The sequence below is a fragment of the Gorilla gorilla genome, chromosome 8 (genome assembly GCF_029281585.2).
Source record: "Gorilla gorilla gorilla isolate KB3781 chromosome 8, NHGRI_mGorGor1-v2.1_pri, whole genome shotgun sequence".
Lineage (NCBI taxonomy): Eukaryota > Metazoa > Chordata > Mammalia > Primates > Hominidae > Gorilla > Gorilla gorilla.
The window spans coordinates 31,681,141-31,693,271 of record NC_073232.2 but is presented as its reverse complement, the minus strand read 5'-3'; the positions used below and the strand labels follow the sequence as shown (position 1 = coordinate 31,693,271).

Here is a 12,131-nt window from a genome sequence, read left to right as displayed (position 1 = left end):
CTGGGCTCAAGCAGTCCACCTGCCTCATGCCTCCCAAAGTGCTGGGACTACAGGCATGAATCACTGCCCCCTTCCTAAATGGTCCCAGTTTAATTGAGTGTAGGGGTGTGTGTGTGTGTGTGTGTGTGTGTGTGTGTGTGTGTGTGTGCGTCTTGCAACAGAATGGCATCCTATCCAGGGATGGTTCCCACCTTTTGCCCAAGCTGAGCTGCTGGGATAGGCTCCCACTATCTGTGACCTTGAACTGGAATAAATGAGTTGGAAAAATGAATAAATCCATGAAACAAATGACTGTAAAATAAAAATATGTAAGTGTACATTAATCATAAAAATGCACGACAATAAATGAGATAGGAGTGCACTCAGCTACCATATTTGTGATTGTTTTTGAATTTCATGGTAGCAGCAGGTCCTACAGGTAACTTTTGCTTTGCAAACACTTATTCCTTGAGTTAACCCAGCACCACAGCAACCATCGCTCACTTAATCACTAGAAATTTGGCAAACCATTACCTTGTTTTTATCAATCTTTAAAAAATGTAGGTAGGCCAGGTGCAGTGGCTGGCGCCTGTATTCCCAGCACTTTAGGAGGCCAAGGTGGGCAGATTCCTTAAGCCCAGGAGTTCGAGACCAACCTGGGCAGCATGGTGAAACCCCATCTCTACCAAAAATACAAAAAGTTTATCCAGGCTTGGTGGCGCGCGCCTGTAGTCTCAACTACTGGGGAGTCTGAGGTGGGAGAATCACTGAGTCTGGGGAAGTAGAGCCTGCAGTGAGCTGTGATTGCACCACTGCACCCCCAGCCTGGTTGACACAGCGAGACCCTATCTCAAGGGAAAAAATAAAAATAAAAAAGAGGTATAGCTCACATTTATTTTAATGTTTAATATTAGAAGTGTTTTGAATTTTTACTTTGAAGTTCGGTGATGTTTTTGTAACCGGAAATAATGCTGTAGGAACTTAACTCTTTTTTTATATGTCAGCCTATGGCAAATTTGGTTTTGTTATATGTTGTTTTGCTTAAGGTGACAGTTTCCAAGAACCTATTCCGTGAGGACTGGTGAGCTGGGTCAGAGTAAATAGCACAGGATGACGACTGCAAGGGTGATATGGGGGCAGCAGGGTTTTAGACATACTTGGAATGGCAGCTTCCTGAGGTAGGCCAAGTATTCTTAGCATAATAAGGGCTACATTTAGGTGTATCTGGAGGAAGACGGTGAACAGATTTCCATGGACGGTGAGTGCACTGGAAAACAGGCAGGGATGGCAAGTACCATAGTGATGGATTGGAAGAAGGTGCACTTTGGGGCATGATTCTACTGGTTAAGCCAAGAGCTCTCGATGAGGTCCGAGGTTCCTGCCCCGGGCACGGAGTGGGTTGGCAGTGACAGCCCAGCCTATTACGTGGGAGTCTCCCTCTTGAATGGCTCCAGGAGGCCCATATCGAGGGTCTGAAAGGCCAGACGGTTATCGGCACAAAGGTATTAAGTTCATTTCAGGGACTGACCCGGCAATGTGCCCGGGTCCTTTTCCTCGGTGCTGGGAAGCCCTGGTCTCCCTGCAGCATTTCACACCTGGCTGGGTCTCCTGACTCGCGGCGTGGGTGAGCGTATGAGCCTCCCTCCTTCGCCTGATCGACGCCTGGGGGCTCCTCTCCCCAACCTCCTCACTCTGCCCACTCTGTCCTCTCCCTCCTCGGGGAGCGGCAGGGGACGCCTGGCCGGGGTCCCCAGGCTCCCGCTCGCAACCCACGGCCTCCTCCGCGGGCAGGGAGCGAACGCCCGGAGGTCGCCCGCGCACAGGGGGCGGCCCGGCTGCAGCGGAGCCGGGGCGGGAAGGCGCAGCCTAACGGTCCGGCTGCCGCGCCCCGCGCCCCGCGCCCCGCACCCAGTGCCCCGCCCGCGGCGCCGCAGCCGCCTCCCGCCTGCCCGCCCGCCCCCTGCGTCATGACGCCGGCGCCCAACGCGGAAGCCGCTCGCCGCGCGCCGGGTCCAGCCGCGGGCTGAGCTCGGATCCGCGGCGGGCGCAGGATACGGGCCGGGGCGCGAGCCGAGCGCAGTCTGCCGGGCCGAGCGGGCGGAGCGAGCCGTGCGGGGCCGAGCGCGCCGGCGGCGGCGGCGGGCGGAGCGGAGCGCGGCGCGCCGGGGCCGCCGCCGGGGGGATGCGGCTGCCTCCCCGGGCCGGGGTGTAGAGAGGGCGGGTCCCCGGCCTCGGGAGCGCGGCGGTGGAGGGGACATAGGAGGCGGCCATGGCGACCCCCGGCAACCTAGGGTCCTCCGTCCTGGCGAGCAAGACCAAGACCAAGAAGAAGCACTTCGTAGCGCAGAAAGTGAAGCTGTTTCGGGCCAGCGACCCGCTGCTCAGCGTCCTGATGTGGGGGGTAAACCACTCGGTAAGGGCTCAGCTGCGGCTCGCGGTCCCCTTCCTCCTCCTCCTCTTCCTCCTCGTTCCCCTCCTCCTCCGGCTGCAGCTGCTGCGGGGCGGGGAGCCGGAGTCAGCCCTGGCCCTCCGGCTGCTCGCCCGCCTCGAAGCCCCCAGCCCCGCGGCGCGTGCCCCCAGCCCTCCGGGCCGCCCAGGCACCACCACTTGCGTCCCCTTTAGATCTATGGCCGGGTGCGGGTCGGGGGTCCCGTGTGCATGTGAGTCTCACGGTGGGTGCCAGTGCCGCCCCCGGTCCGCCCGCCCGCCCGCAGGTCGGTCCCCGCAGCCTGGGAGGTAGGAAGTTTGTGCGGGGCACGGCGCCTCGGCTGTCAGCCCCGGCGGGAGCTGCTGGGGGCCGGGTCCTGGCGACCGCTGCCTGGTGTGGGGGCCGCGCGGCGCCCGCGTCTTCCGCTTGCGGGCAGGTGTACCTGTCCCGGGCTGGGCGCTTGCGAGCCTCCCACTGGGGCACTGGGGCGAGGATACCGGAGCGCGAGCAGATTTGGGGCAGCAGCTTTAGTGCTTAGGTCCTTTCTTTTTCCTTTAAAGGCAATATTACCGGGCACAAGTCGGCTTTTTGGCAAAGCAGCAGCCGATGTAAATATGGCTCTGGCGTCGGGCGGCATCCCTGCGCTTCTCCCGCATCGCCCTGCCGCTGTGCCGGCTGGAGAGCCCTTGGCGTGGAGTCTTCCTCCCTTCGTCGCCTCCCCCCACTTTGGGGAGTCAGGCAGAAGTCACCGACTGCGGAAGGGCGGCCGGGGCGGGGACAGCAGGCGGGGGTCCCGGCGGGCGCGGGCGGAGGGGGTCCCGAATTGGCTGCACCCGCTGTGGGGGGTGTGGGAAAGGCTGGAGAAGAACGCGTGGAAAGGTTAGCGTCACGCACAGTCGGGGGTTGGAGGATGCGCCGCTGCGGGCTATGCGGACTGCGGTTCGAGGGTCTGAAATAGCCTCCTGCTGATCTGACAGCGAGAAACTCCTGCAGTTTTAATCCACTTAGATAGGATCAGGAAACATGATCGGAGCTGTTGGCTCAGCCAGGAAAGTTTAAACGAGCTGTGAATTTTGACCATGACCTTAGCCACTGCAGTCACTTAGCATCTGGGGAAAAGTGTAAGTCCGCTTTCCCTGCTTTTGATTTCGATGGATGTCTGTATGTCCTTTTCAGCGTAATGGAAATGACAGAAAACCATGCTGGTTTTTCGGAAAACACACACACACACACACACACACACACACACACACACACACACACACTGGTTTTTCGGAAAACACACACACACACACTGGTTTTTCGGAAAACACACACACACACACACACACACACACACACACACACACACACACACACACACACCCTGAATGTAGTGAAGTTGTTTAAAATGCCTAAAAGCATCGTTTTTGTATTCTTCTTCCCCAGGCTGAGCAGGGGGAAGGGCGAAACAGTATCAGGATCGATCGTGTTTGCATGCAGTGAGTGTTTTTGGAAAAGTTGAGAAATGATTATTTTTATCCAACTTAATGACTGACTCACTGAAGTTCATTTTAACTTCCTGACAACTTCTTTAGCTATTTGGGAATGTAAGTTGTTACAAGAGCATGCATTACTGCACCAAAAACTCCTCTCTCAAGTTTTATTACGGAAAATGAAATGCAATTTTTCCTAAGTAATAAGTTTACAATGTAGAGTTATGTATAATTTTGTTAAGCTCTTTTATTATTTATGTTAGTAGTTTTTGGGTCCCTTATTACTAGAGTAGAAACTTACAATTTAAAAAAAGGATGAATACTGTAGTGCTTACTCATATTTATGGTGCTTTTATCTCCTTTGGAGTTCTGGTGTTTTGGTCAGGAGAGTGTTTCTGTCTCGGGGTTTAATTTAGTAAGGTAGTTGTCAACAATATGCTGCCGAAAAAGAGTGTGCTTTCTGGGAACTCGTCTGAATTCCCGTTTGCCTTAAAAAATCTTGTAATTGTATATGTTTTACTGTAACCACTTATGTTGCTACCTTATATTTATGAATTGCTACATTTGTTTTAGAGTTTCTTGCTAATTGGAAATATTTTGAAACTACTTAAGTATTTCATAGTGTATGACTTGTAAATAGTACATTTGGTGTTATTTTCTTTTGCTCTCAAGAGAAGTTGGCAGTTCTAAGTATCCACAACCAGAGGAGTGAAGTTTCCATTTCATATAAATGTAAGCATGTTACTGATTCAACAGATATATATTGGGTACATACAGTGTCAGCTACTATGGGAAGAATTGCTAAAACACCTCTAATATTTTTGTCCAACTGTCTTTATTTTGAGGGCTCTGAGTTGACATAAGAAAGGTCTGTTTCACAGCCTTTTTTTTTTTCAAAATGTCTATTTTCTTTACTATATTATTTTTGAAAAAAGAATGGAGGTGTAATATAAACATGAAATCTAAAACACTTAGATGCCGTGTATTTCTAGTTTGATTTCATTTTAGGTGACAATGTCTGATATTAGATAAATGTTTTATATGACCTTCTGTGCACCAAAGTTTATAGTATAATGTGAGAATAAATATGTCAGCAGTCTTAAGAACAAACAAGCATGGTGTTGTATACGAGCATCTTCCACATACTGTGGTAAAACGCTCATTGGATCTGCGCTTTAAGTTTTTCTTAAATTCTGACTGTTGACCTTGGGCATGTTAAGGTCAGGTTTTGGCATCAGTGTTTGCATCTGTGAACTGAGGTTGTTTGGATGATTTCCAAGTCTAACTCAAGATTCTGTTTTTTCAGTCTACTAGGTGCACAGTGTTATACTAGGATTTGTAGAATACTATATAAAAGTTGTCTTACTATTATAACCTTCCAAATGCAGCAACATTGAGGGAATTTTCAAGACCTTTACTAGAGGGGAAGGAAATCTATGGTGATTTTAAGAGACTGTGAACTAAGGGTTTGTTATATTGAATGTAGCTGAACTGCATTGCAGACTATTAAGCCAAAGTCGATTTGATTGAAACATAACAACTTGCAATTAAGGTGAAAATGTTCAAGTCCATTGAGGTGGTAATGAAAATCTTGATTTGGGCAATGGTCATAGTCGGGAGTAAGCCTGCCATTGTGTGGTTAATTTGATATGTTACTGCTTTGTAACTTAAAATACCCATCAGTGAATGGATCAGTGCCAATTTTTAAGTATTTTAAGCAGAGAATATAACTGAATACATAAAGGAAAAGACTTAAGGCAGTTTTGTCTTGTTACATTTAGAATTAAACTAAAAATGATCAAACAGTAAGCGTCTTAAGATGATATTTTAATAGTGTGGGGAGGATGTTGAATGATATGAGCCAAGACTTGTTTTAAATAGATACTCTAAAAGATTTTTATCCACAGTGAAATGTGAGCCTTTTAGAAATTAGTATTTTAAAACCTATTTAAATATCCAAAGGAAAACATTATCTATATAGAAAAATCTTAAAGCACATAAAACTTGTTTAAAACGTGTAGCATTTAGAAGTAGCTAAGTATTGATGTTAGAGGCTTTTGGTTTAAAGCTGTAGAAGTTGAAATGAACTTTGGCAAAAATGTCAGGTATTGAGGGTTTTGGGGAGCCTATCACAGTAGAAGGAAAGGCTGGTAATGGAACCATGTGAAGAGCTGGGTGCTTGAGTGTGTGGGTGTGTGAGTGCGTGGGACTTTTCTGTACCCTTTGGCTCAGTTCTCCTTCATAGCTGGCTGGTTCCTCCACAGAGCAGGGAATGAACGGTTCCTGTATTTCACATTTTGTCATTTCTGCTCCCCCAAAAGGGTTTCCTGTCTCTAATTCAGTTATAAAAATACCGTGGAAGGATTCCACTTGGGATTGGTCTGGCCTTGGTCATTTGTGGCCGTCCCTTGGACTATGCAGTTATAAAAACATGGCAGTGCTTGCCTGTTGGCGTTGGGGAAAGAACAGTCCCCAGAAAGGGGAAAGGGCCTGCCAGGCAGTGTCAGGCAGGTCTCTGTCCGAGTAATAGAGCTGGATGGTTCTGGACATCTGTGGGTCTTTACCATGGGAATCTGTGAGGGCCAGCCTGATGAGCACCATGTGCTGTGCTGTGTGTGGATTGGAGAATTCATGGCGTCCTTGGTGGAGCATCAGTAGCTTTGATTATATTCTCCACAAGCTCTGGTTTTTGGAATAGACAAAGACCATATTGGATGGATCATAATTTTTTTTTTTTTTGGTTCATGGGTTTTTATTTGGGCACTGAAAGAAGATAAGGAAACTAAGTTTTAAAGTGATGTGAGTGACTGTGGAATGACTTTGACTGAATAGGACATAATAAGGCAATTACATTAAAATTAAAATTAGACATTAGATGAAATTATTGAGTGGAACCCAGCTACCATTCATTCAAGAACTAGTCTCCTCAAACTATTTTTTTGTTCTTTTTAATCTTCAGAGGAAAGAAACACACCAAGCAGACATACAGAAAGTTTATTAGGGAAGTCATTTTATACTCCTTAAAACTTGGGATTATAACCAGAGAACAGAATACATTTTCCTCTCCATTTGTCAGATACTTTAGAGTGAACTCTAAGTATTTATACTTAGTACTTAGTGTTACTTAGTACTTATAGTTACTAAACTTCAGTACTCAGAATGATGCCCCATGTCAGGTCAGTGATTTCTATTTCCAGGGTATCCTGATCTGCTGTGCCTTTAAAAAGGTTGCCGGCAAGAATTATAATCAACCACCAAAATCTGCCTTAAGTTGATTAGAAAATACAGGCAACCAGAGTAATTAATTCTGCCAGCATAGCCTTCGAAATACAAATTTTGGAATTGAAGGGAATTGGTGCAATTTGGCAAAAAAGGTTTGTGGTTAGACAGATGAAGTTCAAATGCTAACTATGGAACTGATGGGCTCTTTGAGCAGGTGATTTAGTCACTTGAGCCTCAATTTTCACATTCTTAAAATGGAGATAATAATATGACTTCACAGGGTTGAGGGTTAAATGAGATACTGTATTTAAGGCCTAGCACTGTAATTAGCACATCATAAGGATTCAGTAAATGATGCCTAAAAGTAATAAAGTTCAAATGCAGTTTGGATGGTGATATATTAAGAGAACCAGATCCCTGTTTCTCAAAATTTAAGGTGTTTATCAATCGGGGACTTTTTAAAAAAAAAAAGTCTGCTAAATTAGGCTCTGCTGCTGGGCAGGTGGCTCATGCGTGTAATCCTAGTCATGCATTGGGAGGCTGAGGCAGGAGGATTGCTTGAGGCCAAGATTTTGAGACCAGCCTGGGCAGCATAGCAAGACCCTGTCTCTACAAAAAATGTAAAAACATAGATGGGTATGGCGGCACACACCTGTAGCCTGAACTACTCAGGAGGCTGAGGTGGGAGGATCATCTGAGTCCAGGAGGTCCAGGCTGCAGGCAGCCATGGTTGTACAGTGCACTGTAGCTTGGGTGACAGATGGAGGCTCCCACTAAATGTGAAACAATAAAAATTAAAATGCAGTGTCTAATTCAGCAGATCTGTTGGGAGTGCTGCCTGAGACTGTGCATTTATCATACTCTTGGGTGGTACTGATGCTGCAGGTCCACAGGCTACATAGCAGTAGAAGGAAGAACTTTACCACTAAGGATTCCTCCCCCAGCCCCAGCTGTATGTGATGAGCCCTTAGAAGAATGGTGGCCCCATGATAGATTAGAGAATTTGGGAGAAGAAATTGTAGGTTGGAAAGGGACACAAGCAGTTTAGATTTAAGAATGTGGAATTGCAGGTGATGGTGGTGGGTGGATCCTGCAGTTACAGTGCCATGTAGGATGCTGGAAAGGTGTGATTGGAGCTCGGGAGCCACTAGGGCTGGGATAGACCATTGAGACCTGCCCGTACAGAATCGGTAAGTCAGATCTCCACCGGAGGAGCAGGGACACTGGGGACACTTGGCTTTGAGGGAAGGACAGAGGAAGAAGAAACAGGAGGAGAAAACAGAGGTCGGCAGAATTAGATGTTCCCAAGTGCTTGAAAGTCATGGCTGTGCTTGTGGTTGATTGGGGGTGGGTGTGAAAGCTTAAAGACTTAAGGAGTGAATGAGTGGAAGTAGAGGCAATTCCTCTTTTTTTGGAAGGTAAGTAGAAGGAAGGTGAAAGATGCCATTTTGTTAGGAATCCCTGGGGAGTTTCCTTGAATCCGTCTCTTCGTTTCCATTCTCACTTCTGTCACTCCTAACCAGATTTGTTTCCCTCTTTCCTAGACTGATATTAAACCCCCCTAGCTTATTTCCCTGTGTCTGCCTTTATCCTCATTTCTTTTCTTTTTTGTACTAGGGACTCCTATGGCAGTCCAGTGAAGGCCATAGACTCTTCAGAATGAGGCTTTTAAAGGAATAAATGAAAATACAGAGGATATGTCCTAGCAAGTTCAAGGATCCCTTTAATTCTATCCACGGACCACTTGGGAGTTCATGAAACCCCATCAAGAACCCTTGCAAGAATAAGATGGGGATAGTGTGGGGTGAGAAAGTGGGGAGAGCACGCAGCAGCCAGGAAGAATTCTTGGGGGGGAACACGCATAGGCTGAACTGATTACCCGCCTGGGTCACAGTGCCTAGTACTTGGGATTCACAGCTGTACCGTTAACCACTGAGCTGTGCTGCCTGGGCCAAGCTCAGGAGTCATTCATTTCTTTGAGTTCTTTTATTTTCTTAGTCTTAAGAGCTGTTCTTCTTGGGTGGACAGAGTATTAGCTGTTAACATGGGAGAAAACTACTTGAAAAACGGTTTTTCCCTATCTTTCCCAATGATAGAAAGAAAATCATTGTTAATGTTCAGAGCATGTAGGGAGAGAACCAGTACATAATTTATTTAAGAAAAATGTTGTAGGGAGTTTTAAAACAGTAACTTACCTAAAGCTAAGCCTCGCAATTCTAAATCTTTATAGTTTTTCAGCTACCTGGGCACAGTGATTAAGAGCTCTGGAGTCCGTGTTTGGTTGGCTATGTGACCTTGAACAAGTTATTTTGCCTCTCAGTTCCTTGTTTATAAAAGGAGGTAATAATAGTACCTACTTTGGAAGTTTGTTATATGGATTAAATCAATTCATACTTGTAAGATGCCTAAATAGTTGCTGGCACATGGTAAGTTCTTAATATGCTAGCTGTCATTATTACTATCCTTTAAAATAGAGACAGGGTCTTGCTGTATTGGCCAGGCTGGTCTCAAACTTCTGACCTCAAGCAATCCTCTCACCTCAGCCTCCCAAAGTGCTGGAAATAGAGCCTTGAGCCACCATGCCTATCCTATTTTTTTTAAATGTCTTAAATGCTAAGAGGTAGCAGATTATCAGATTGTATGCTAAATCAGTGGTTACTTTATCCTGTTTCGTAGTAGAACATCACCGTTGTTCTTGGCATCCTTGTGTATTTTTGAGTAATGAATTATCATTTTAGAATTACCCTTGTGCCCTTGCTTTGCTTTCTGTATCTATTTTGTTATGTTCTTTCTTGTATTTTTCACACTTCCGCTAGCGATTAGGTTCTTTGAAGTGTCAGAAATCTAATTCACATCCATTAGTTGCAAGTTATGTCAGCTATTGACTTGATATTTCACCTTGTCTTTAAATATGGAGACACTGCAAGATGCTTCAGATGCAAAATGAATATATTGTGGACCTTGCTCTCAAATTGTGCATAACTACAGGGGACACAGACGTAAAATAAATATATGTGTAAATAACTACAGTGTCCAGAATGCTAGGGGTGGAAGGTATTAAATAGACTGTGCAGAACATTGAGCAAAGGCATGACGTCAGTGAAGGGCTTAGACATGAGGCAGTTTGGGAGAAGAGCATTTCAGGCAGAGGGGTCAGCTGGTGCAAAGGCCCTGAGGCTGGTGTTTGCTTGGCTTGTTATGGCAACTGCAGGAAAGCTGGCATGGCTGGAGCACAGCAAGAGGGGGATATAGTGGTAGGAGATCGGCCAAGGTGCTAACCAGGACTGGATCATGATTACTTCTGCCTGGGGGACTTGGAGAATCCTTGAGAGGAGGTAACAATGAGGAGGACCTTGAGGATTAAATAGAATCTCCCAGCTGCAGAAGGTGGGTGACATGGTTCGGCTGTGTCCCCACTCAAATCTAATCTTGAATTGTACCCATAATCCCCAGGTGTTGTGGGTGGATCAGCTGGAGATAATTGAATCATGGGGGCGGTTTTCCCCATCGTATTCTCGTGATAGTTAGTTCTCACGAGACCTAATGATTTTAAATAAGGAGCTTCTCCTTTTGCTGGGTGTTATTTCTTCTGCTTGCTGCTGCCATGTGAAGAAGGATGTGTTTGCTTCCCCTTCTGCCATGATCGTAAGTTTCTTGAGGTCTCCCCAGCCCTGCAGAACTGAGTCAGTTAAACCTCTTTCCTTTATAAATTACCCAGTCTTGGGTATTTCTTCATGGAAGCGTGAGAACAGACTAATACAATGGGGAAAGGCATATGCAGCTGAGGGTCCGACAGCGGGCAAAACCAAGCAGAGTGGAGAATGTGAGTAGTTGGCTTTGGGTGTGGCCACAGTGGCAGTACCCAGTAACTTGTTAGAAATGCAGAGCTTGGGCCTCTGCAGACCTGCTGGAGCAGAATGTACATTTTAACAAGACCTGGTGATCGTCAGCATATTTAAGTCTGAGAAACATCAGGGTAAATCTTTGGTTTCAAGCCCTGAGGTTCCTTAGATGTGCGTCAGGGGCTGGTGGGAGGGGGCCAAGCTGGTGGGGGAATTTAGTCCTACCTCAGTTTCCTCCAGAACAGCCTTGTTTTTGTCCTCATTGTCATCTCTCTCTCCTTTTTTTTTTTTTTTTTTTTTTTTTACTGGGGTACTGAAAATAATATGTAAAGGGGGTAAAAAAGATCCTGCAGCCAAGAAAATTGAAAACCACAGAGGAACATAAAGGGAATGTCAGGAGATGGTTGAAAGAGTAGTTTGAGGCCACCTTTGAAGGGCCAAGTGGTTGATGTTTGCCAGAGAAAAGCCAGCAGTTCTGACCAGGGTTACTTTAAAATTTGCCACAAATCTCAAATGACACTCGACCCGGAAGTGTTACTGCCTCCTTTAATATGTTCTCCACTCTCTGAAGTCATTTCTTCCTTTTCACTTCTCCTTGAACTTCACCTAGTGTCCTGTCCCCCACTTCCCCCACCCCGTCCTTCCCTCAGCATATAACCTCATTTAGAAAGCATTGAACAAATAGAAGCCGTCAGCTTCCACTCTTCCCACCATCCCATCTAAATTTTGGACAGCTGGGTCCGTCAGTCTACAGACATGCTGGAGGGGCTGCCCTGCCTGATTTTGTAGCTGCTAGCTATATATGGCAATTTAAATTTCAGCTAATAGAACTTAAAATTCAGTTTCTCATATCAAGTGCTCACTAGCCACATGTGGTTAGTGGTTACTGGATTGAACAGTGCAGATATAGATGATTCCCACCATTGCAGTATCTTCCACTGACATGGCTCACCGTTCTGGGGCCTCCCATCTTGAAAGCAAATAAACTACAGTAATAGCAGAAGCTCTCCTTCACCCTTAGTCTCTCATTTTAGTGTCTTCTTGTGTTTTCTGTTCCTTTTTTTTTTTTCGGATGAGGTCTTGCTTTTTGGCCTGGGCTGGAGTGCATGGTGCAATCATGGCTTACTGCTGCCTCAAACTCCTGGTCTCAAGCAGTCCTGCTTCAGACTCCCTAAGTGCTGGGAT

The 12,131-nt window shown here is 46.3% G+C and overlaps 1 protein-coding gene across 4 annotated transcripts in view; it reads left to right on the top strand.

Moving 5' to 3' along the window:
• Positions 1 to 1,462: 1,462 nt before the first annotated feature.
• PIP4K2A (phosphatidylinositol-5-phosphate 4-kinase type 2 alpha) overlaps positions 1,463 to 12,131 on the top strand; it is a 179,884-nt gene continuing 169,215 nt past the window's right edge. The window contains exon 1 of one of the 4 annotated variants that reach the window (XM_063709946.1): positions 1,463 to 1,481. Coding sequence is in view for 2 of the 4 variants with exons in the window: in XM_019035297.4 (XP_018890842.2) it covers positions 2,249 to 2,392 (144 nt within the window). In the remaining 2 variants the exon portion in view is untranslated. Of the gene's footprint in view, positions 1,482 to 1,992; positions 2,393 to 3,509; positions 3,529 to 12,131 lie in introns of those variants that run through there. The other 3 variants (XM_019035297.4, XM_055353874.2, XM_055353875.2) reach the window with 3 other exon arrangements.